This window comes from Callithrix jacchus, chromosome 3, assembly GCF_049354715.1.
Source record: "Callithrix jacchus isolate 240 chromosome 3, calJac240_pri, whole genome shotgun sequence".
NCBI lineage: Eukaryota > Metazoa > Chordata > Mammalia > Primates > Cebidae > Callithrix > Callithrix jacchus.
The window spans coordinates 103,431,364-103,457,800 of record NC_133504.1 but is presented as its reverse complement, the minus strand read 5'-3'; the positions used below and the strand labels follow the sequence as shown (position 1 = coordinate 103,457,800).

General features: G+C 35.8%; 1 protein-coding gene across 1 annotated transcript in view; it reads right to left on the bottom strand.

The window, feature by feature from the left end:
• The window catches only part of LOC144581686 (uncharacterized), a 153,578-nt gene that overhangs the window by 46,798 nt on the left and 80,343 nt on the right, over positions 1-26,437 (bottom strand). Inside the window, exon 5 of the mRNA XM_078366071.1 lies at positions 20,980-21,121. Within this exon, the coding sequence (XP_078222197.1) occupies positions 21,025-21,121 (97 nt within the window). The 3' untranslated portion in view covers positions 20,980-21,024. The remainder of the gene's footprint in view (positions 1-20,979; positions 21,122-26,437) is intronic.

The following is a 26,437-nucleotide window of genomic DNA, read 5'->3' as shown; positions in this document are numbered from 1 at the left end:
TGGTGAATTTTCCTACTATTATTAGATTGAAACCTACATCTCTCTGTAGAGCTAATGATATTTACTTTACATACTTTAGTGCTCTGGTGTTGGGTGTTGACTTTTTTTTTTTTTTTTTTTTTTTTTTTTTTTTGAGACAAGGTCTCACTCCATCTCCCAGGCTGGAGTGCAGTCACACAATTATGGCTCACTACAGTGTTGACCTCCTGAGCTTAAGTGAACCTTCCACCTCAGCCCACCAAGGACTGAAACCACAGGCGTGTACATACTCAGCTAATTTTTGTATTTTTACTAGAAACAGAGTTTGCCATGTTTCCCAGGCTGGTCTTGAACTCCTGGGCTCAAGCAATCCACCCACCTTAGCCTCCCAAAGTGCTAGAATTACAGTCATGAGCCACTGCACCTGACAAATAATTTTAAGGTTGTTATATTCTCTTGGTTAATTGACCCCTTTATCATTCTATAATGATATCTTTGTCTCTTTTTACAGTTTTTGACTTAAAGTTTATCTTTTGTAATATAAACATAGCTACTTCTGCTCCTTTTGGCTTCCCTTTTCATGGAATACTATTTTCCAACCCTTTACTTTCAGTCTATGTGTGTCCTTACAGGTGAAGTAAGTCTCTTGCAGGCAATATATACCTAGGTGTTTTTATTTAATCCATTCAGCCACTCTCTTTTAATTGGAGAATTTCATTTGTTTACATTTAAGGCTACTATTGATAAATACAGGCTTACTCCTGCAGTTCCGTTAACTTTTTTCTGGTTATTTTGTAGATCTTTTGTTTATTTCTTCCTCTCTTGTTATTTATCTTTGTGGTTTGGTGAGTTTCTGTAGTGATAAGCTTTGATTCCTTTCTCTTTCTCACTTGTGTATCTGCTGTAAAATTTTTCCTTGCGGGTACTCTGGGGCTTACAAAAAAAATCTTATAGTAATGAAAGACTACTTTAATCTGATAACAATTGAATTCTGGTCACATACAAATATTCTAGACTTTACCTCTCTCCCCACAATTCCTAATTTTGTTTTTAATTTATATCTTCTTATACTGTGTATTCCTTAACAATATATTGTAGCTATGATTATCATTGACCACTTCAACATTTCATCTTCACACTAGAGATTTGAAAGATTATAGACTACCATTAAAGTAATGGATTATTCTGAATTTGATTATGAGTTTACCTCTACCACTGAGTTTTATACTTTTACGATTTTATAGTGATTAAGATCCCTTCACTTCTGTTTGAAGCTCTTCTGCAATACTCAGTCTGCCATTATTCCCCACCCCAATCCCCACCCCACACCCCACCCTGCTGCTTCCAGAGTAATTTTCATCTTAGAGACTATAGTTTCCTTTTCCCAAAAATTTGGAGAGATTTTCATCTCTTTTATGTCACAACACATTCTATCTCTCCTTTAGCTTTCTTAATTTATGGCATATAGTTATAATAACTGTCCTTATCTGTTAATGCTAATTGCTGTGTCATTCTGGATCAGTTTTGATTGATTTTTCTCCTCATTATGCATCATATTTTCTTGCTTCTTGGTGTGCCTGGTAATTTTTTTATTCAGCCCCAACATTGTGAAATTTATCTTATTGGTCACTGGGTATTTTTGTGTTCTTACAAACATTTTTGAGTTTAATTTAATCCTTTGGGTCTTGCTTTCAAGATTTGTTAGGTGGGACTCCAGCTGTGTATAATCTAGAACCAAACTACTTTATCCAAGACTCTATAAATTATGAGCCTTCTTAGTCTTGCTCAGGTAGCAGGCCCTATTCCTGCCCCTGTGTGAGCCCTGGGTATTGTTGCCTCTAATCCTTTTGATAGATTATTTCCCCAGCTATCAGCAGTTTCCTCACATGCATGTGCTGATCAATATTCAGCTGAGGATTCTAGAATGATCCTCTTCATATATCTGGAGGTCTCTGTGCAGCTCTAATCTAGTCAGAGTTTTCTCCCGCAAACTGCAGCCCCTTCCGTCTCTCTGACCTCCTAATTCCATTTCCTCAACTCTGGGAACACGGTAGGCACCACCTGAGTTCTCCCTTCCTGTGCACAGCCTGGCAATTCTCTCAAGGCAATAAGCTGAAGCAATCCTAGGGCGGCTCCCTCAGGTATCATTGTCTTTTGTGGCCTCAAGTCCAATGTCTTGCAAATCATTTCATGTATTTGTCTATTTGGGGTTTTTCTGGCAGAAGGAGGTATCTAGTCCCTATTCATACCTCTTGATCAAAAGTGGGAAAAATGTTATACAGTGTTATAAAATAAATGATAGCATTTACTTCAAAATGATATGTAATTTTATGTTTATTCTTACTAATAAGATTTTAAAGATACCATTTATTACCCATCCAGAAGAAAAAAAAAATGAATCTTTAGGAAGAAGTACCCAAACCCCTATATACTGCTATAATTAGGAAAGGGAAAAAATAATGTCTATTTTAATTGCATGGAAAGGTAATTGCATCATCTCAATTAAGTTGTAAGTCCTGCTAGAGAGAGGAAGAATATATTGCTACTCTTTAGCACCTACACATAAAAGGTGGCAATGAATGCCTGTTGCTTATGGTAATGGTAGATAAGATCAAAAGAGATCTCTTACAATTTTCTTAATATTAACATTTATATTAAGGTTTTCAAACTGAAAGTATTTGGATTCAGTGTGCTTAAGGATAAATATGTGAGATACATGTAGGCATTTCTTTGGTAATATCACATACCCTCTATACCTAGATGACAACTACCTCATGGCAGTTTGCCACTTAAAGGACTTGGCTCTTGCCAGGGACCATATTACGACATGCAAAAGTCCCTGTAGTTTCTAAAATCTCCTCCTCAAGGGAAACTAGGATTCTGTTTCCAAGCTAACATGAACTACTAATGACTTATGAGATACTTTTCCTATGCAAGGGCAAGGGAAACAACTAGCTTTGCCACAAGACTACTGTCTCATTTTTCTGAGTATTACACCATCTGGAGAAAGAACAGTAAACTGAATGTAAGACTAATTGTTTTTATCAGACTTTTTTTGGAAGAGAGCAGCTGGCTAGGACAGCCAACAATGTCATAGAAAATGAAAAACCTGTGCCTGCTTTATTTTTCTTTTAAGTCAATAACAAATGCGTCAAGTAGCTATTGTTGAAATATGATGAAAATTTCAGAAATTTTGACACATCCTATTTGTTGTTTATTTAAGTCATCCATGCAGGAAGAAATGAGAGGGACTGACAACCAACTATAAGTTGGTGAGTATGGCACTCAGTTCTAACACAGCAGTTTCACAGGTTTTCTTTTATGCTGAGTATAACCCTAGATCCCCGACATATAGATTTCCAAGAATTGTCTATTTTGGAACCCAGAGGAGAAAGGCTCTTGTACTTACATGTAAACAAACCAGAAGACTGATAATACATGTCTGAAAATGGATGAACTACGTATTTTGAAAGTAGTAAGAGTCACAGTATATGAGGGAAAATACATATCTGAATATAAATTTGGATATATATACATATACGAAAAAACAGGAGTTGGCCAGGTGTGGTGGTTCACACCTGTAATCCCAGCACTTTGAGAGGCCAAGACGGGCAGATCAAAAAGGTCATGAGATCGAGACCACCCTGGCCAACATTTTTAGTAGAGACAGTGAAACCCCATCTCTACTAAAATATGAAAATTAGCTGGGCATGGTGGTACACACCTGTAATCCCAGCTACTCGGGAAGCTGAGGCGGGACAATCTCTTGATCCCAGGAGACAGAGGTCGCAGTGAGCCGAGATCACACGTTTGCACTCCAGCCTGGTGACAGAGCAAGACTGTCTCAAAAAACGAAAAGAAAAAGAAAAAAACCAGGAGTTACAGTATTCTTTTAGAAGATATTGAAAATCCCTAAAGGATTTAAGAAATTTGTTCATGTAATTACAATGCTATAGATTCCTTTGGTTATTAAAATCTATTTTTCAAGAATACCTCTAGTAATTTCCTATGGCTGCTGTAACAAAGTACTACAAACGGAGTGGTTTAAAACTGAAGAATTTCATTGTCTCACTGTTCTGGAAGCTTGATCAAAATCAACATGTTGGCAGGACCAAGCTTCTTCTAAATGGTCTAGGGAAAAATCTGTCCCTGACTCTTTCATCTTCTGATAGTGCCAGGTATTTCCTTCCTTGCAGCAGCAAGCCCCCGTCTCAGCCTCCATCTTCACGTGGTTATGGTCATCTTCCCTCTGTGACTCTGTCTCCACATGGCATTCTCCTCCCACTGTGTCTGTTTTCTTTCCTTTTCTTTTTTTTTGACAAGGTCTTGCTCTGTCACCCAGGCTGGAATGCAGTGGCACAATCTCAGCTCAGCTCACTGCAACCTTCACCTCCTTGTTCTAAAGGATTTCTTGAATCCTTTAGAGAATTTCAATATGTTCTAAAAGAATACTGTAACTCCTGTTGTTTTTTTCTTTTCTTTTCTTTTTTTGAGACAGTCTTGCTCTGTTGCCAGGCTGGAGTGCAAACGCGTGATCTCAGCTCACTGTGACCTTGTCTCCTGGGATCAAAAGACTCTCCTGCCTCAGCTTTCTGAGTAGCTGGGATTACAGGTGTGTACCACCATGCCCAACTAATTTTCGTATTTTTAGTAGAGAGGAGGTTTCACCATGATGGCCAGGGTGGTCTCGATCTCGTGACCTTGTGATCTGCCCACTTTCGCCTCCCAAAATGCTGGGATTCTTCCTATTTAAATATCCTTTATTTCTTTCTCTTGCCTGATGGCCATAGCCAGAATTTCCAATACTATGTTGAATAGGAGTGGTGAGAAAGGGCATCCTTATCTTGTGCCAGCTTTCAAAGGGAATACTTCCAGTTTTTGTCCATTCAATATGATACTGGCTGTGGGTTTGTCATAAATAGCTTTTATTATTTTGAGATATGATCCATCGATGCCTAGTTTATTGAGTTTTAGCATAAAGGGCTGTTGAATTTTGTCAAAAGCCTTCTCTGCCTCTATTGAGTTAATCATGTGTTTTTTTTTCTTTGGTTCTGTTTATGTGATGGATTACATTTGTAGATTTGCCGGATGTCAAACCAGCCTTGCTGGCTTGAAGCTGACTTGATTGTGATGGTTAAGTTTTTTGATGCACTGTTGGATTTGGTTTGCCAGTATTTTATTGAATATTTTCGCATCAATATTCATCAAGGATATGGGCCTGACATTTTCTTTTTTAGTTGTGTCTCTGCCAATTGGGTAACAGGATGATGTTGGTCTCATAAAATAATTACGGAGGATTCCCTCTTTTTGTATTGTTTGGAATAGTTTCAGAAAGAATGGTACCAGCTCCTCTTTGTTCCTCTGGTAGAATATGGCTATGAACCAATCTGGTCCTGTACTTTTTTTGTTTGGTAAGCTATTAATTTCTGCCTCAACTTCAGACCTTGTTATTGGTTTATTCAGGATTTCAACTTCTTCCTGGTTTGGTCTTGGGAGAGTATTAGTGTCCAGGAATTTATCCATTTCTTCTAGATTTACAAAGAAGAGCATTACATAATGGTAAAATGATTAATGCAACAAGAAGAGCTAACTATTCTAAATATATATGCAACCAATACAAGAGCACCCAGATACATAAAGCAAGTTCTTAATGACATGCAAAGAGACTTAGACTCTCACACAATAATAGCAGGAGACTTTAATACCCCACTGTCAATACTAGACAGATCAATGAGACAGAAAATTAACAAAGATATTCAGGACTTGAACTCAGATCTGGACCAAGCAAACCTAATAGACATCTATAGAACTCTCTACCCCAAAACCACAGAACATACGTTATTCTCGGGACCACATCACTTATTCTAAAATTGACCACATAATTGGAAGTAAAGCACTCCTTAGAAAATGCAAAAGAACAGAAATCATAACAAGCAGTCTCTCAGACCACAGTGCAATCAAATTAGAACTCAGGATTAAGAAACTCATTCAAAACCACACAACTACATGGAAACTAAACAACTTGTTCCTGAATGACTACTGGATAAATAATGAAATGAAGGCAGAAAAAAGATGTTCTTCGAAGCCAATGAAAATGAAGATACCATGTACAAGAATCTCTGGGACATATTTAAAGCAGCGTCTAGAGGGAAATATATGTCACTAAACGCCCACATGAGAAGCGAGGAAAGATCTAAAATAGACACCCTAACATCACAATTTAAAAACTAGAGGAGCAAAATCAGACAAACTCAAAAGCTAGTAGAAGACAAGAAATAGCTAAAATCAGAGCAGAACTGAAGGAGATAGAGACACAACAAACCCTTCAAAAAATCAATAAATCCAGGAGGTGGTTTTTTGAAAAGATCAACAAAATAAACAGACCACTAGCAAGACTAACAAAAAATAAAAGAGAGAAGATTCAAATAGACTCAATAAAATATGATAAAGGGGACAGCACCACTGGTCCCACAGAAATACTAACTACCATCAGAGATTACTACAAACACCTGTATGTTATTGTTGTTAACAGAAACATAGTTTGCTATTGGAGCACAGCCCAGGGGATAGATGAGGAGACAAAGAAGAAGGGTTGAGTCTGTCTCCTACTGAGACTCAAAGCTAGGTGTTTTTGCCCTCTGTGGAGAGGGCTTACAAAAAGAAATTATCAGAATTTCCTTTTAAAGATTTACGACACAATCAAAGCTACATTAGGGCAAAAAGCTTCTCACTTGTTGGAAAAGAAGGAAATAAAAATGCAAGAGGCAAAGGCAAGAATGAACTATGTGGTACTAGGTTAGATTTCAAGACATCAGTATAAACTCATTTTAAGTTAACAGGATAAAGAATTATAGATGTGTTTGTAAACACAGATTAGCATACATACATATTTTTTCCAGTTCTGTCCACCGAAGATGGCCTAGAAACAATGACCTCCAAGTTGCAACAAATATACACAGTAGCCAGAATTTGGTTTCTATTACTATTTGTCAATAAAAGGAGTCAGGAATCGATTTGTTGAGGAAACTGTTCTTTCCTGCTTGAATGGTCTTGCCATGTGTGTTAAAAATCATTTGACCATACATCCAAGGGTACCTTTCTGGGCTCTCTATTCTATTCCATAAGTCTGTATGCTCTGTCTTTATGCCAGTACCACACTGTTTTGATTATTATAGGTTTGTAATAAGTTTTTAAATCAGGAAGTGTGAGATCTCTCATTTTTTTTAATTCTTTTGGTTATTCAGAGTCCCTGAAATTCCATAAGAATTTTAGCAAAATTTTTTCATAAATCTAAAAGTATTCCAAAACAAAAGTTTTATCAAAAGTTTTATAATGTCATGAATGTTTTCTTCTGTCAACAAACAGATACTCCTATTTCTTTTAACAATTACAAAATGCAGTATTGTATGTATGCACTATTTACACAATTTTTTATTGATGGACATTGTATATTTGCCAGTGTTGTGCTCTGTAAACTGCTCCAGTGAATGTCCTTGTACATACATCTTTTCTAATAAGCATAATTATCTTTTCAGCAGGCAGTGCTTGAAGTGGGATTGCTAAATCAAAGAATATACTCATTTTAAATGTTGATTTCCACTGCTGAACTGTGCTGTAAATTAGCATTATCAGTTTATATCCTACCAACAGTTCATAAGAGAGATTGCCCTTCTCTCTATGTGAGTTTCATGTTTTTCATCCTTGCTAATGTGATAGGCTAAAATTTAATATCTCATTCTTGCTTTAACCTTCTTCATTTATAATCAACTAAAACCTTAAGGTTGAGCATTACGTTACATCCTCAGATCATCATGTAAACTTAAAGCTTTAATTTTTTCCATTTACTCCTGTGGAAATGTTTTCAGAGACTAGCTCTTGATCTAGCATAGAGAAGTTACAATTTTATAGAAATCACTACGAGGATTCTTTGCTACATGCTATAGAAAGCAACTGTGATTAACTTTAGCAGGAGATAACATACTGAAAGCATATCACAAGAGTCACAGAAGTGACAGAAGGCTGGAGAATCAGTTTTGTTAAAAAGGGGACAGGAACTCCTAAGAGTAAAGCCACAAGAACCAAAGCTATGGATCCTAAGCAAAGAGGTTGTGACCAGCATATTGCTACAGATGCAATGAATAACCTGTTTCTATCCTTCGTATCTTTCACTCAATATCCAAAACTCCTGAGATTCTCTAATTGGTCAGGTCTAAATCACATGGCTATCCCTTGACTGTGCCAAACAGACAGAAAACTGACCCCTTCCGTTTTTACAGTGTCATTGGTGTGAATACATTCTTCACCTAATTTATTTGATAGGCAAAATAATTAACCAACAAATCTACTACTTACAGGCTGGGTGCAGTAGCTCACAACTATAATCCCAGCACTTTGGGAGGCTGAGGTGGGCAGATCACCTGAGCTCAGGAGTTCAAAACAAACCTGGCCAACATGATGAAACCCTGTCTCTACTAAAAATACAAAAATTAGCCAGGTGTGGTGGCACATGCCTGTAATCCCAGCTACTCGAGAGGCTGAGGCATGAGAATCACTTGAATCCAGGAAGCAGAGTTTGTAGTGAGCCAAGATCATGCCACTGCACTCCAGCCTAGGCACAGAGCAAAACTCTGTCTCAAAAAAAAACTAATAAAAAATTAATGATATTTGATTTGATTAATAATTATGAAATATAAATTATTTCTTTCTAATTGGCAAAGTATAATTTTAACTCTGAATAAGTAATTCAAAATAGGTGTATATGTACCTTTTATACATAACTCAAAAATAATAAATTCAATGTGAATCTCTCCAAATCATTTATGTAGTACTCTTGCGAAAAATAATTAACCTGACTTTAATTATGAGAAAATAAACAGAAAAAAATTCAGATTGTGTAACATTACATAGGACAACTCACTGGACTCTTCAAAAATACAAAGATCATGATAAAACAATAAACAGTGGGAGCAGGAATATTCTAGACTAGAGGAGACCAAGTCGTGTTCTTTAATCTAATGGTAATATATGCAATGCCTTATCCTTGATTGGACCTTGGATAGGAAGGAAGGAAGGAAGGAAGGAAGGAAGGAAGGAAGGAAGGAAGGAAGGAAGGAAGGAAGGAAAGGAGAGAGGGAGGGAGAAAAGAAGGAAAAGGGAAGAAGGAAGAAAAAAGGGAGAAAGGGAGGGGAGAGGAAGAAAGGGGAGAAGGAAAAGAGGAAAGAAAGGAAGGAAAAGAGGAAGTGGGAGGAAAGAAAGAAAGAGGGAAGAAAGGAAGTTATAGCTACATAAAGGGCATGTGGAGGACAGTTGAAGACATTTGAATATGGACTATATTTTGTCTACTATTATAATATTAATGTTAAATTCTTTAAAAATACCATTAAGATTTTGTAGAAGAGTGTCCTTGCTTTTAGGATACACATGCCAAAAGAGTTAAGAATGAAATACCGGCCAGGGGCGGTGGCTCACGCCTGTAATCCCAGCACTTTGGGAGGCCGAGGCAGACGGATCACGAGGTCAAGAGATGGAGACCATCCTGGCCAACATGGTGAAACCTCGTCTCTACTAAAAAATACAAAAATTAGCTGGGTGTGGTGGCACACGCTTGTAGTCCCAGCTACTCGGGAGGCTGAGGCAGGAGAATTGCTTGAACCCAGGAAGCAGATATTGCAGTGAGCCAAGATTGCGCCACCGCCCTCCAGCCTGGTGCCTGGCGACAAAGCAACACTCTGTCTCAAGAAAAAGAAAAAAAAAAAAAAAAGAATAAAATATCATGGTATCTGCAACTTACTTTCAAAGAGTTCAGCAGCAACAGCAACAACATGAGATTCCAATACAAGTCATTAATCACAATAATATTTACAATTGAAAAATAGTGGTTATAGTCCAAATGTCTTTAGTGGAAATGTCTATATAATGAGATTATAGACATTAAAATATTTTTATAATTTTGGTTATTTTGCCTCCAAAGAAAATGTATTTGAAGGGGTTCTTTTACAAAACGTTACTTTTTCAAAAGGAAATATTTTAATATGATTTTTTTAATATAATAAGCACAAGGGGATCACCAAGCCTAATGCAAAGACCAATGCATTTTTGAAGTAGCATTCCAATATTTTATTCATCAACCCTTTTAGATTTAAGGATTGCATATGAACAAACCCATTGGCAAAAATGAGATTTTCAAAACTTATAGGTTCCTTCTAAGTTTGGTTTCTGTTAGAAGGAACAAGAACTAAGTAGGAAAGACAAAAATGGGAGTAAACAGCCAGTTATGTACTATGTAGGTTAGGATGGCTGAAATCATAGATTTAAACACACTTTAAGATGTTCTGGAATAGGCCAAACACCAAGCATTTATCAGCTAACATCTTACTCCTAAAAGGCAAAAAAGATTCAAGAAGGGAAACCATATGGAGGGAAAAATTAAGTGCTGAGGCATAAAAAGTCATAAAGATACACTTTACCTCCCACTCTTTTCCTAGGTTCAGTCCTGGCACCTACATAAAACTCTCCCTAAATTCCTTTCCATTGTACACTTAAAAATGATCTCATGTCATCTTTGGTATATGTGCATAGGTTACTGATTTGTTCTGTCTCCCTGTTGCCAGACAACAGGAAGAGTGGAGAGAGTTGAGTTGCACTGTCTTAGGTCTACAAACAGGACCATTTGGAAAGGCATTTTTCCTGTGGAACCTGTCTTCTCTGACTGAAACCTATTCAGTAAGACTGTTCATTCCTGACCTCCTGGCCCCTTGACACTGATCTGTCCTAAAGAGGATGGCAATATACTGCCTGTCAAATTTATATTAGAAAGCCATAGCACAAGGTCCTTATTTCTATATTGCACACAATGCTTTATGTCAAAGTTTGATAAACATGAAATCACATTTTCAAAGGCTAAAAAATGAGTGTCAGTCAGTCAGTCAAAAATAGTTGACCACTGTGAGTGTCTCACTGGTTGACCTTGAACTCCTCTGTGACTCCGAGGTCAACAATATGCCATTAAAGAAGAAATTTCTTCTAGATTTGCAATAAGCTCATTTCTTTAACTAAAATCTTGACATTAGAAATGATTTTAAGTTTTCCATCTTTAAACACCTACCTAGTAAATTAAAACGTAAAGCTATAAAGGGATCAATTGTGTAATGAACTAACAATTTTCATGCAATGAAATTGATGTTAGTAGCAGTTAAACATGCATATCTACTACACAAAGAACACTAAGATTTCAATAGAATTGCAAACCCAATAAGAAAGACAATAAAGTAGAAGAAAAATAAAGAATGTTCACCATTTCATTTCCATTTTATTTATACATGGTAGAAAAAAGTTAGCAGGTAGTATTATGCAAGCATCTTCAAAAGTCTGAAAGAATTATGAAGTTTACTGTTTATTATATAATGTCTATTGTATACCATTTAAATATTGTTCTTGGGTTTATAATATATCACACAAATATATTAATTAATGCTATTCAAATATTTTTAGGATCAGTTTTTAATATCAAATATTAGGGGATTAAATGTAACCCAAGACAGGCTTACTCTGTTTAGATAACAGAAAGTATCATCTACAATCCTTAATTACCATCAAAATGTACTTCTTTGCTAGAAATAGTGAGTTTTCTTTGCTAGTTTTTTGTCTATTTGCTTGTTTGGTTTTGCCTTCCTGAAAAAAAACAAAAACGGAGAGACAAAAGGACTTAATTTGTATTTCCCTTTCTTCAGTTTCTTCAAATATCAAAGTCATGAGCAGAGAAATTTTACATGAATACCACAGATCTATTACAGACATTTATAGATAATTATGATGACCATCCTTTTGTGTTTTTCATCCTTTGAAGGTGAAAAGCTAGGTCACCATCCCTCCCAGGTATGTACAATGGGCATAAAACATATCTTATAATTTCTCAACTACGATTTTAAAAATACTTATATCCACCTGAATAGTCTGCATAAGTACAAGGGCATGGGTATAGGTTACTGTTACTAAATATTTGTCGAGTACATTTTGTAAATGTTTTCAGCCATGTGACATTCTTTACTGTGTCTTCCATGTCAGATGAACTGTGACTGAAAATGCTAGGCAGCTTTATTATTATTTAGCCATTAAAATTCTTTATCCCACTTGAGTTTTCAACTCAGAAAATCAAGTTCACTATACTTTAGTGTCTATATACATTTCCTTACTGCCATTTGTTCAGACTTAAGTAAAGACAGTCACTGTGGGGAAAACAGCCCTTAAACCTTATACTTAGTAACTTGAGACTCACATCCACTTGCAGGAGAAATACATGACAGATCTATTGTTCTGTATTAGCAGGACATTGTCCCAGTATATGAACACATGCAAACTACTCAGGAAGGCCTTTGAATATTTAAGGCAAGACACTAGTGGCTCATCCCAGTGGGAACCACAGAAAAGGGGAACCTGATTAAATTTAATGTCATTGTCACTTTTTTTTTCATTGCGAAGAATTATATAGGTAGCCATAGCTACCACACTGTTCAGAGAGCATGACCACAATATTCTCCCTCAGAGGTTGGCGTCAAGGACTGAATTATTCACTCAAAGAATGTGATTCATTGCTGGATCTGGTTCTTACAAGATTAAAAGAGTCATCAGTACATAAACTGCTATACATACTCCAGGAGCAGACGTAAAGCAAACCACCGCAACCTTTTGATCACTGATTAAGATTTTTAAGAATAATAAGTTAAAAATTATAAATAATTCTTAGTACAATTTAGACTGTGAGCTCAAGTATTTCCTTTTTTCCTATTTAAAAGCAATTTAAAGTTTAAAAGTTTTCATATAAACTATTAGAGAAGTTTAGAATGAGATCCTCTTATTATTCTTGTCCTTTTAAAAGTAAAGCTATTGAGTCCATATTTAATTATGTTCCTCTATGCTATGCAGAATCTCTGGGTAAAACCTAATTCATAAAATTATTTGTTCAGCAACAGCAAGAAGCACTATAATAACAGTGTTTGCCATATACATTATCCTTTATTGAAATGCAATTTCTCTTATGTCCCTAAATTTACAATTTTCCTTTCCTTGGGAACATATTTCTAAATGTGCAGTCATCTCTAAACATTAACATTTCACCTGGATAAACCAAACAAATATGTTTTTTAAAGTAAGATTGTTAGAAATTAAAAGTTCAGAGTTTTTACTTATTCATTGTATCTAATCAAATAATATCATCTCTTACAGAAGAAAACATGTTATTATTTAGCCATCTATGTTAAATTTCTTAGGTGTCATACCAGATTTTATATTTTTTTTAACAAATATCAGGCCCTGCTCTTTGAAAGGTAATATAAAAGTGAATCCTAGCTGCTGCATAAGGTAGTCCACCAAGGAAGTAATTGTTGGCTTTTGATAAACTCAAGGGACTAATAACAAGCTTTCTCTTGCAGAATGTCAGTTCATCAGTTTAAACCCAGTCCATGCAGTCCTGACTGAAAGCTACGCCACCTGAGTGTCACTCACTGGAGTTTATAATGTGAGCTGGAGGCAGACCTGGCCTGATAAATCATGAACACAAGTCTACAACCCAGCATCCACCATCATAATTGGCTCCCCCGTTTGAAGTCTCAGGAGACTGAATGGACAATGGAATTTGAACTACCAACTCATTCTGGTCTCACTAGGGCTAGATGGGGCTACTTGGAAAAGCTAGTAATGCTGCTCTTGTGCCTTAAACCTGTGCTACAGATAGAGCACTTCCTCTGTGTAAGTATACACTTATACACCTTTAAAAAACCAAATAATTCACTCTACATACATAGACTTAAAGCAATATTCTTTTATGGTTGTCTAAATAAAAATGTATGTGAGCTCCTTTATTTGTTTTAATCTACTTGGTAACAATTTTTTAAGAATATTAATTATATGATGAAAAAATTAATTTGTACTCTAAAACATAATCACGTTACCACCCAGTAAAATTTTATTTCCTGAGATTGAACTCACAAAAAAAAAATTTTTTAATACGATCTTATTCCACAGTATAAAAATATGCTAATGTCAAATTCAGAGATTATAATTTGTCTCTTTTTTCAAAAAGAGCTATGTAGATTCTACATATCAATTTTTAAATTAGATGCCAAAAGAGAAATCACCTTATAGAGAGTAGGTTGTTCACCATGAAATTTATGAGAAGACAACTGTAAACAGAGGAAGCTTTGGAGATGCAACTTTGCCCCTGAAATACCAAGGGATATTTTTCTCAGTGAAATGTTAAACAATGTGCCTTCAACAATAAACTGACAATGCCTTTCCTGAGGCTTGTGGTGTGGTCACGGTGTTGATCTTGCCTTTTCTTCTTAATGTGCTCCCATACCAGAGACATTACAATGGTCATTCACAAAAACTACAGTACGGAGAAGTTTAAGATTCTTTTTCTGTAATGTTTCTTTCTTCCATCTGCAGCTGGGGGTTTACAGCTGGTGTCTTTTTTTTTTTTTGGTTACCTGAATGGATTTTCTCTTCTTAACTGTACCAGCTTGCCATTCATTGCAGTAATAGGTCTAATCAGAATATTTTAGTGTCTTTTGGGTTCTGAGTTACCTTTTACTCTTCAGTTTTAAGACTAGTTTTGCTAATGTGAACATTTTCTTCTTTAATGTCCTAGTAATATTCCTTTATAATTATCTGAAAGCTACATAATAACTAATACTTGCAAACAAAAATGATTGAGTAAATTTTAACTAAGGTTTATGCATAAAAAAATTTTCTTTTCAAATTGGCTGTAACCAGAAAACAGATTATTAAAAATAGAGTTAACCACAGACAGCTTCCTAATACGGCAGCTGTAAATGTTTATGATACAGAAATTGAAAAAAAGAGGCATAAAATAACTAAAATTAGGCTCTCTGCTTCTTAGTCTATATTCTATCTGGGACTAGTGATGGAAATGACTGAGTCCAAGGCCACTACCAGGATTGTCTAAAACCAAATATTAAAACACCATAAACAAGTGTTTTTAATGACTCTGTAACATGCATATTTATAAAAACAATCCCTACCATTATGAAGCTCTTCTTATGTGCCAGGCATTATACTTAATTTTTTACATTATTATATTCAATTAATTCTCACATTATCAAACCTATTGGTATATAAATACCAATATGCCCATTTCACGCTGAGGAAACTAGTGATTAGGTAGGCTGGGTAAATTGTCTAAGATCTGAAATGATCAAGTAGAATCTGAATTCGCATATTCCTAACTTTGAAACCCTTGCTCTTGTGTGCTGCATTATACAGCCTCTCTATAAGTACACAGTTGGATAGTCATCACCTGCAGATTTTTTATATACTACTATCCAGATATTTTCCCTTGGAAGATTTCCCCTGGCATTTGTTAACATTGACTTTGATTTACTTGACAAACTTAATACTTACCAGATAAGTGACCTTGGGTATCATTTTATCTCTGAATTTCAACTCTCTCTGCTCTCCAGAATGAGGTAAATGAACTGAATATGGGTGAATACCACTATGTATTCACCCATTATATGGGGGGTAAGCAAATTGGGTTGAACTCAGACAATGGTTCTTGTGCTAGCTTTGGCTGGGCTCAATCATGTATGCGGGGTAATCAACCATCTCAGTTTTCCCGGCAAATGAAGATGACTTGGACACCCTACATGTGTCACTAATCAGCCGGTATTCAAAGTTTCATTCTCATGTAGGGAGACCGGTTGGTCATCTACTGCAACGTGGTAAGTTAGCCGTGAATCTGATCACCCTGCCAGACTTGCCCACGCTCATTCACATTGTAGTAGGTATAGGATTCCCAACAGCAGAAGAGAGGAAAGCCCCAAAATGCCAAGTCCCTACCCCTATTACATTTGCTACTCTCCTACATTTCAAAGCAAGTCACATGGCTCAGATTCAAGTCATGAAGAAATAGATTCCACTCTTTATGGGAGGATATGCAAAGTTACACTGTAAAAAAAGTGGGGAAGATATATAAATAGATGGAAAGAATTTGTAGCCATTTTTGTAATCTAGATCATTTCCTGCCCTGAAATCAGGATTTTTATGTGCATCTACAAGCTCTGTCAAAACCCCCATGGGAGTCACAGAAGTTAAGTAACAGAAATTATAGTTTACTTCAGCCAGTTTCAGCTGCTATAATAGAATACCACAGATTGGCTAGCTCAGACAACAGAAATTCATTTATCACAATTCTGGAGGTGGGAAAGTCCAAGATCGTGGTGCCAGTATGGTCAGATTCTGGTGGGGGTCCCTTTTCTGATTTGCAAATGGCCTTCTTTTTCATGTATTCTCACATAGTGGGGGACAAAGGAGAGGGGAAACTCTCCTGTTTCTTCCTGCAAGGGCACTAATCCCAATCAGAGGGCCTCCATCCTCGTGATGTAATCATATTCCAAAGGCCCCACCTCCTAATTCCATCACATTGTTGGTGATTTCCACATATTTTGACATATGAACTTAAGAGAAACACAGACATTTAGTCCATAACATAATCTGTCTATGGCTATACTGCTCTAAATAATAAGTAAACAATGTAGCTAGTTAACTTGTCTCAAAACTGGTTATTACACTTGATGAGTTTGCTTGGACCCCTTATGTGGGAAGTAGACAATGGCTGAGTTTACAATGATAATCTTAATGTCATCTTTCTTCTTTTAATTTCTATTAAGTATGGAAATATATTCAAAACTAGGGTAGGTACACTGAGTAGCATTTTTTATGTATTTTACAGTGTGATCTAAAGGAGCCCCAAAAGGCTTAGTGATCGCAGCCTCACAACTAAGGGCAACCCAACAGTAATTGCTTCCCCAATTAGAAAGTTCTTTGTAACATGAGTGGGAAAAAAATGTTTAAAAGGGAGTTTTTCATAAAGCAAAATAGATTAGATTATATTTATAAATAATGCATAAGTTTACAAGTACCATAATCTACACATACAAAAATTGATGTATGCTGCATATAGAACATATTTCTTTTTATACAGTACTTATAATTTATCTCATTTGTTATACAGCAGTCAGGCAGATAATGCAAATGAGTGAAATGAGAGAAGTATCTTGGTGCAATTTTTAAAAAGAGCGTAGGGGGATATAACAAAACGGAAACAGAAGTTTCATTTAAAGGAAGAAACTAAGTTCTTGGTCTAGGTGATTATTTCCAAATAGAATCAGGGCTCACTGTTTCTTTTTGTTTTTAAAGAGGAGCCAGAAGTGGACATTTTTTGTGCCAAGAATAAATAATTTCTCAATTTTAAGATACTAAAAACTGAATTTTTTAAACACATTTTTAACAGTGCAAGCTAAACAGTATACATCTAGTGCTGAATTCAGGCCATAGGCACCAGTTTTCAATTTCTATAATACTTGTTACTGTAAATTATTTCCTTATTTGTCAACGTAGAAAGTTGGGACAAATATTTTGATGAGATTTATTTGTCTGTGTAGGGTTTCCAAGCACACTATATTTGTTATCTCTTGCTGTGTTATGTATTACTACAAATTTAACAGCTTGAAACAACCCCATTTTTCTTATCTCCTGAATCCATAGTTTAGAAGTCCAGCATGGCACTGCTGGCTCTATGTTCAGGGTCCTACAAGGTTGAAATCAAGGCACTGATGGGCCTGCAATCTTATCTAAGTTTTAGGCTCTACTAAGCTCACTGGTTACCAGCAGAATTCAGTTCCTTACCAGTAGAATTCAGTTGTAAGCCTGAGGTCCTCCTTTCTTGGAGGCTGCCTAGCGGTGGTCCTTCCCAGCTTTTTTTTGTTTTGTTTTGTTTTTGGAGATGGAGTCTCACTCTGTTGCCCAGGCTGGAGTGCAGGGTCCAATGGGATCCTGGCTTACTGCACCTCCGCCTCCCGGGTTCAAGTGATTCTCCTGCCTTAGCCTCCCAAGCAGCTGGGATTACAGGCACCTGCCACCACTCCTGGCTAATTTTTGTATTTTTAGTAGAGACAGAGTTTCACCATGTTAGCCAGGCTGGTCTTGAACTCCTCACCTCCTGATCCAGCTGCCTCAGCCTCCCAAAGTGCTGGGATTACTTTGGCGTGAGGCACCAGGCCCGGCCCCCTTCTCAGCCTATAGAGGCATCCCACAGTTGCCTGCCACGTGTGCCGCTCTCCACAACACGATTATGCCCCTGCAAGACCAAGATGAAAACTTCTCGACCTTATTTCAGCACTTACTTGATAGATCAGGCCTAACCTCAATCAACCGACTAGGCATCTTGATTACATCTGTAAAATCCCTTTTGCCAAGTAACAGAACATAATCACAGGAGTGATATCCCCATTATATTCACAAGTCCTGGCCTCGTGCAAGGGGAAGGGGTCATTCAGAACGTGTGTACCAGAGGATGGGAATCTTGATGGACATCTTAGAATCCTGCCTACCACATTTGGCAAACATTAGTTTATAACTCTATTGTGTAAAAATTTCCATTCTTCTGTCTTGTCATTAGCTTTTAGTGAAAAATGATCTAAGATACAGTCTAAAAAGATACAGTTTTTTTCTTCCTTAAGATGGAGTTTTGCTCTTGTCACCCAGGCTGGAACGCAATGGCACAATCTTGACTCACGGCAACCTGCCCAGTTCAAGTGATTCCCCTGCCTCAGCCTCCCAAGTAGCTGGGATTACAATTGTGTGCCACCATGCCCAGCTAATTTCTGTATTTTTAATATGGATGGGGTCTCACCATGTTGGTCAGGCTGGTCTCAAACTCCTGACCTCAGGTGATTCACCTGCCTCAGCCTCCCAAAGTGCTGGGATTACAGGCATGACCCACCGTGCCTGGCCTAATCTAAGATACAGTCTTTTAATGTTTCTCTATGTTTTGTTGCAATAAGAAAAAGATTGCCCAATTTATGTTCTGCCGTCTCTTTACAGAGCTCTATGTGAGAAATTTCTTATAAAGCTTATTAGGAGATGTCTTGCTTTTCCTGAAAAATAAGATTTTTTTCACTCTTACACTAGAAATATATAGTGAACTTTATCTCTTTTCCCTTTGGCTGCCTTGAAGCTCAAAGCCAAATCTAAATGGACCTTTTTTGTCTGTATACGGTGGAGGAAAATTCTTCTCTATTATTAAATTCTTATTCATATTTTTATAGTGCTGGCTTTAGTTTGTGATTTTATATATATACACACATATATATATATTTCTCTGTGCTCATCTCAAATAAAAAAGAAGATACATGACAAATATATAGATTAAGTAGGTGAAAGAGGGATAGAAAAATAATATATTAAAGATAAATGAAATAAATAGTGATAAGAGAAAGAGACAAAGTAATGAACATATATTCTTCCCATTTTATAGGCTACCTATTCATTTCCATAAATGTGTGTACCTGTCCTTGTACCAATATCCCACCACTTTTTTTTTTTTAGATGGAGTTTCGCTGTTGTTACTCAGACTGGAGTGCAATGGCACAATCTCGGCTCACCGCAACCTCCGCCTTCTGGGTTCAAGCAATTCTGCTTCAGCCTCCCAAGTAGCTGGGATTACAGGCGTGCACCACCATGCCCAGCTAATTTTTGTATTTTTAGTAGAGACGGGGTTTCACCTTTTTGACCAGGATGGTCTCAATCTCTTAACCTCAGGATCCACCCGCCTCGGCCTCCCAAAGTGCTGGGATTATAGGGGTCAGCCACCGTGCCCGGCCCAATATCCCACCATTTTATTTTAATAGTTCTATAAAACTTTATTGTCTAGCAGGCCCTTGTTTTCACATTGCAAAATTTCTTTTTCAAAAAAAATCAACAATAATCAATGACTTAATATTAATTTTAGCATTTAATATTCACTAATAAATTCTTTTTTAAGCTCTCAATAAATTTTCTACTCGTTGTGACTGTATTAGATCTGATGCCTTACAGATGCGACTTTGCCAAAATTTTGGAAGTATAATCCTTTCCCGGCTACATTCATGTCTCTCTAGATGCATTAAACCAATTTTAAATCTAGTGAGCTTATCTCTTTTTCAGACTATTTCTACCTCGCACTTACATAACCATATTCATTTGGTATTAGACTCCATCCTTTATTACATATAAACTGTCTACCTCATGTAAGGTCTCAGAAGAATTTAAGCATTAAACCTAGAATGGAGAGAGACAGAAAGGAATTGAAAGAATTACTGGTGAGCCCATAAAGTAAGTGGAGCATTTCACACATTATTTAGGTTCACCTATACACTTCTTGGAGAACTGAGTAAAAATGCCAACTCACAACAAAGCATTGCTTGGGATAAATATATTCTGAGAGACAACTAGGCTCAAACTTCTTTGCCATCAGTTTAGGGATGATCTTGGAAGGAAGAGTAATTTTCCTTTAGGGTAATTTTGAGGAGCAGCCAAATCTTAAACCTAAGAGGTAACCTGCTAGAGATGTAACTTCTGTTTTCTCACCATTTTTATAGAAAGCTGGTTGATTCTGCTGACTGTTGGGCAGGGTAGTGGCGAGAGACAATAGGCACAGAAGAGCAAATACAGATAATGGTATTTCCTGACCCAAAGAAACCACAAAGGCAATTTGAGTGCCTAAGATCTAGGCCCTTCTTGTCTTCAAGAAAGATATAAAGAACTTTATGACTTTCTAAGTCCTCCTTTTATACTTGAAGACCTGCGAGGGGATGTGTATACATAGTAAGGAGGTAGGGAATATTATAAAAATATAATTATTCAAATCACTTTTCTATAATATACACATATCTATAGAAAAAGTATCAACACTAAATTATTGTATGCCACTTGAGGCCTTACTTAAATATCCTGTTAACACTTCTATATTGTTAAAAGAGTTGAACAGTGAAGTGTTCTACCATTAGGGTTTTAAATGTTTAAGATATTACTGACTGCTTAAAGAGAGCATCCCACCCCAAGACATGCACCAGGCTACTGCCCTGCACCCTTAACCTAATTTTTTAGCAGGAGCCAGATCTAAACACATTCTAATCTTTAACAATGTGCATCTGTGTATCTTACCTCTAACTTTTAAAAGAATTCTGAGGACTTCACTTATCATTCTCCTCAATGCCTAGAATGATGCAAACCATATTCTTGCTGCTCAGTTACATTGACTGCCAGCAATTTTTTTCTAGACGATTTCTGATACAGATACGATTTCCTGGAAAATGAGAGGGTTAAAGGTAAAGTGTGTCATTAAGGCAGAATCCACTTAACTCTTAGAATTTAATGGAAATAAGTCACAGGACAGATTGTAGTATCTCTACCATACTTTCACCTTTCAGATGAGGGGAAAAAAATTTTTGAGGACCTCAAGTCTGTGGGTTTTCTTCATTTCTAAACAGCCCTTTGGGCTTTTGGTGTATACTATTACGGATACTCATAGAAACACTAGAATTTACAGACAAAATCTGTTCTTAGATTAGCTTTTAGGAGATGTCAGAATTATCTTGCTTTGTTTACTTGAGCCCTTTAAACAGAGCCACATTTGGATTAATACATTTTTTCAAGTTTCCTCGGGAAAATTATCACAAATTGTTTGTTTCCCAGTTTATGAAGTATTTAACAATAGATGCTATGTTTGTAGGGAAAAAATACTAGAAATGAAAAAACAGTACTTGATTCTGATAACTTCCTGTTGTATATGTACAGATTATCTAGATTGACCAATCAAAGCAATTGCATTTATTTGGCTTTTGTTTGTTGTTGTTGTCATTGTTGTTTTAGATTGGAGACCTGTTAGATATTTTCCTCCTCTCTAGAATTGATTGGCCAATAGTTTAGTTTATATCAGTTAGAGAGAGAAACAGCAGTGAAGAAGAGAGAGAGTCTTCCATACAGGTTGCAAAAAAAGGGAATGATCTGAAAAATAATCTTCAAAACACATTAATTTGGAAAAAATACATACTAAGTGATAAAAATCACTAGCTACTTCAACAACTGAAGTCAGTTTAAGTGCATTTTTAAAATTCACTGCATATTTCTTAGTGATTAGATGTAGTGATCAAATCCTCAAAAGATTTTGGAAGTAGGGAAAATAAAATGCCATAAAGTTATAATTGTTCTAGGGAGGAATTGCTTGGGTGACTGGTAATCTGGAGGAAGACAGAGGACTGGCCTCATCCTATCACACGATTAAGATACATTATTCATTTTACATCACCAAATGCTAATCTCAGATTTTATTTCCATGAAGATGACATAAATGACAATTCACAGGTACATCAAATACTTGTTCAGTGTAAATATTCTCAATACTTAGTAGTCCTGTTAGCCTTGTTTCTTAACATGGGGTGGGAGTCTGTGGGACAATGCCCTGTATTTCTCCTATTTACTGATTTCTATTCATTTTGTTATTGAATTCAACCTACCAAAAATATTTTTTAGAAATGGAAAGACCATCAATTTTTTCCATTTTAATGATCTCTGAAAACAAAATAAATGTCAGTGTCTCTAAAGATAATTCAACTCATTTCATTCAACATAGTTTTCCAAAAAATTGTTACTTCTCCTTATTGTATTTTTAGAAAACTGGCTTTTCTATGTTTTTCCTTGAGAGAGGAAATAGAGAATAAGTATACAAAATGAAAAAAAATGTAATTTTAAAAATGAAATGGTGGGAGGAAAAGTCTTTAGCTGTCATCACAGACACACACACACACACACACACACACACACACGCGCAGTGCTTCAAAATGAGGGATGTTAACTATGACTTTATCTTTTAAGTCAGCAAATACAACTCTCCGTCCTTGTGCCTAAGGATCTTAGCAGAACTTTATAATGTACAACTACTAAGCAAATGTTGGATGATTAGGCATATTATAGAGGGATAAAAAGAAAATAAGGGAAAAGACAATTGAGTTGGGGTCCTGTTACCGGATACAGTAACATCTGCATAAAGCTTGCCAGAAGTCAAAGCACTGCTTAACTCAGCAAAGGAAGTGTGGCATCTAGTGGACATTCAGTTTCTGCAATACTTTTCTGTATTTCACAGAGAAATAGATCTGATATATAATGGATCTTTGTGGTTTAACTGTTTTGTTGTGATTGTTTTTGTTGTTTTAAACAAGTCATGTTTTTATTTTTCACATTGTCTGATTTTTTTTTTTTTTTTACTAACTTGGCAGAAAAATTCAAGCTGCCCATATGAAATAAATTGTTTAGGATATATAGTTCTATACAGTGATAGTTTTTTGTGTGCTTACTTTTTATTTTGAAAATTATTGCCACCTAAGATTCTTAAATTATACTTACATTACATAAAATCTTTTTATTTTTCTTAGAATATTTTGACAAAATATGAAAATGTTTTCGCATTTGTTAGAACATTTTGTGAACTATGTAAAATATACTGCTTCATATCATGAAAATTTTATAAATCGGAGATTTCAAGTAATAACAGAGATAGTAAACTTGAAATTCCCAGTGTCCTAAGATACACATTAACTTTATTTTGGAAAACAATATTTTCAAACTATGGCATTTTACATTACAGAATTACAAAAATGTCATAGACTTTATTAATTTTAAGTTATTCACTGATAAAACTGTTCCAATAAACAACATCAATACAATAAAATCTTACTTCTGTATATTTATCATGACCCCCAAATATATTAACATACTACATTATGGAGTCATATTTCAGAAATCGCTTTCATCATCTTGACAAATAAATCAAGTGTTTTTTTTAAAACCTTATAAATGTGGTATTTATCAAAAGTTGAGCAATTTCAAAATAGTTTTTTGTTTTTCTAAGAATTGATAACTTTCAAGTTATCAAACACTCTTGGCAAGCTTTGGCTTTACTCTAAAATATTATTTGTCTAATATTGACTTCCCAATATTTTCATACATTTGTTTGTACATCCTGATAGAGTTAGCCTTTTAGAAATAGGAAACACTGAAGACTAATTTGTGATTTCAAGTGGGCCATCTGAAGTGGCTTGGGTTTTTCACACCACTTGGGAGACTAATAGAAGCATATATTCTGTTCGTGGTTTGGTCCCCCCTAGTGGACATCAAGTAACACTGTAAATTAAAATTCTTACATAATAACACAGTGGTCAAAGTAACAGCTGTAGGTTAAACTGAGGAACATGTTCATGTGGTACATGTGAATTTACAGCTCACACGTAATGTAGTACCTAACCATCTACTGTTCAAAATGTGGGGGAAAGATCTTTAAATAATCTGCAGATCCATGAAGAAAATGATGTACTCCCAAAGTTAATGTCTTAATGATGAGAAAATGTGGAATAAGACACTTATTTGGAAACCCTCTTGTTTATTTCCAAGGTAGATAAATAATCATCTATATGTTTTTCCATGAGACCTTCATAAATTTGGAAATATCTCTTCTGCTTCCTAAAAGACATCTCGCTCTAAAAATTTTGCAGTGGCTTCATAAGTGCACAATAGTATTTCTTAAAAGAAAAGCCCTTTGTTCCCTTATATGATATCCCTTCACACATAATCTTCCAAATCTTTCTGAAATAAATGAATAAATGAGAAAATTGAATGGAAAGAATCAGTGACTGTTTAAGGTAATATTTGTGTTTAACAAAATTTGCTATTAATCTACCATATCTAAATAACATTTTATTCCTGATCTTAGGGATACACAGTGAACTAAATGAATAGTAATTTTATCTACTTTAAATTTAGCAAACACTGTAGCTAATTTTCACAACTCCTTACCCAAAAAAAAGCAGAAATAAGATGTTTTAATGGTTTCAAACTTTTTAAATATTCAATTTACTTAGAAGAGACAATAAAAATAGTCAAAAAGTTATAGTGGTAATCCTGCACATTAGGATCTTGGAAAGGTCATCTTCATAGGGCGAAAGAATTTCTAGAAACAAGACTTTAGGACAATGAAAATCAGCAAAATTTAGTTATAATGACTATAATGTTAGCAAAGGTATACTTTGACAAAGGTGACGGTCTCAAGCTATGAAAACATTCATACACTTTTTCTTAAGAACTATTGTCTTGGAAATTTGTCCCAACAGAAAGAAAATTAGAGAGAATGCTGTAAACATCAAAATGTTGCTCACAGCATTACAAAGTAAAAAATTAGAAGCAACCTAAATAACAAAAGAAGAATGATTATGTGATTTATGGAACTAGGTGAAATTTACTAAATACTTGTTACTATGAAAACTAAATAGCATTATAAATAAACACACTGAAAATAAAATTAGAAAATTTCTTGGGAATGAATTTTAGATTTGTTTTTCATTTCTTTCGGCTTCAAAAAAAAAAAACAGGAAAAAAAAAAAGACTATAAAACATTTAGGTTAAGTAGGGTTTTTGTAGGTAGAAAAAAAAAAAAACTGATGAACTTCCAGAGTTTGTCTTCTCTTCAGCATCCAAGAAACACCCTCTGCACCAGAAAATCAGTGTTTCTGTAGCTGACGGTGCAATAATGAAAATGAGCACACAGGGCCAGGTCCAGTGGCTCACTCCTGTAGTCCCAGCACTTTGGGAGGTTGACGCTGGCGGATCACTTGAGATCAGGAGTTGGAGACCAACCCGGCCAACATGGTGAAATGTCGTCTCTACCAAAAAATACAAAAATTAGCCATGTGTGGTGCACATGCCTGTAGTCTCAGCTACTGGGGAGGCTGAAGTGGGAGAATCATTTGAACCTAGACCATTTTCCCTGGGTCTTCATTTCTGAAGGCTCCTGTGTCATATAAAACTTCAGTAAAGTAAATGTGTTATGCTTTCCTCTTGTTAATCTTGTCTTTTGTTATAGAAGTGTCAGCTGTGACACTTATGGTGAATTAGGAAAGCTATCACACATTGGGGCACCTACCCCACAGGGTTTCTTTAGGTCTTAGTTATGAGAGCCTTATGTAATATCTAAAGCACTACACAAATATGGTACCAGTATTAGTACAGTAGTATCCCCTTCTCTACGGAGGATATGTTCCAAGACTCCCGGTGGATGCCTGAAACCAAAGATAGTACTGAATCCTATATATACCATGATTTCCTATACAAACAAACCTATGAAAAAGTTTAATTTATAAATTAGACATAGTAAGGATTAATAATAACTAATAATAAAGTAAAACAATTCTAATAATATTCCAGCATCACTTCTCCTGCACTGCAGGGCCATTATTAAGCAAAATAAGAGTTACTTGAATACAACAACTGTGATACTGTGTCAGTCAATCTGCTAACTGAGAGGGCTAAAGCAAATAACAGGCAAGCAGCCAGTTGCATCTGCAGTGTGGATATGCTGGAGAAAAGGATGATTCACATCAGCAGGAATAGCATAAGATTTCATCACACTACTCAGAAGGGTGTGCAATTTAAGACCAAATAATTTATTATTTCTACAATTTTCCATTTAATATTTTCAGACTGCAGTTGATCACAGTTAACAAACTGCAGAAAACAAAACACACAGAGGGGGAACTACTGTATTGCTGTTTTTGCAGCAGCGACAATAGCTAAG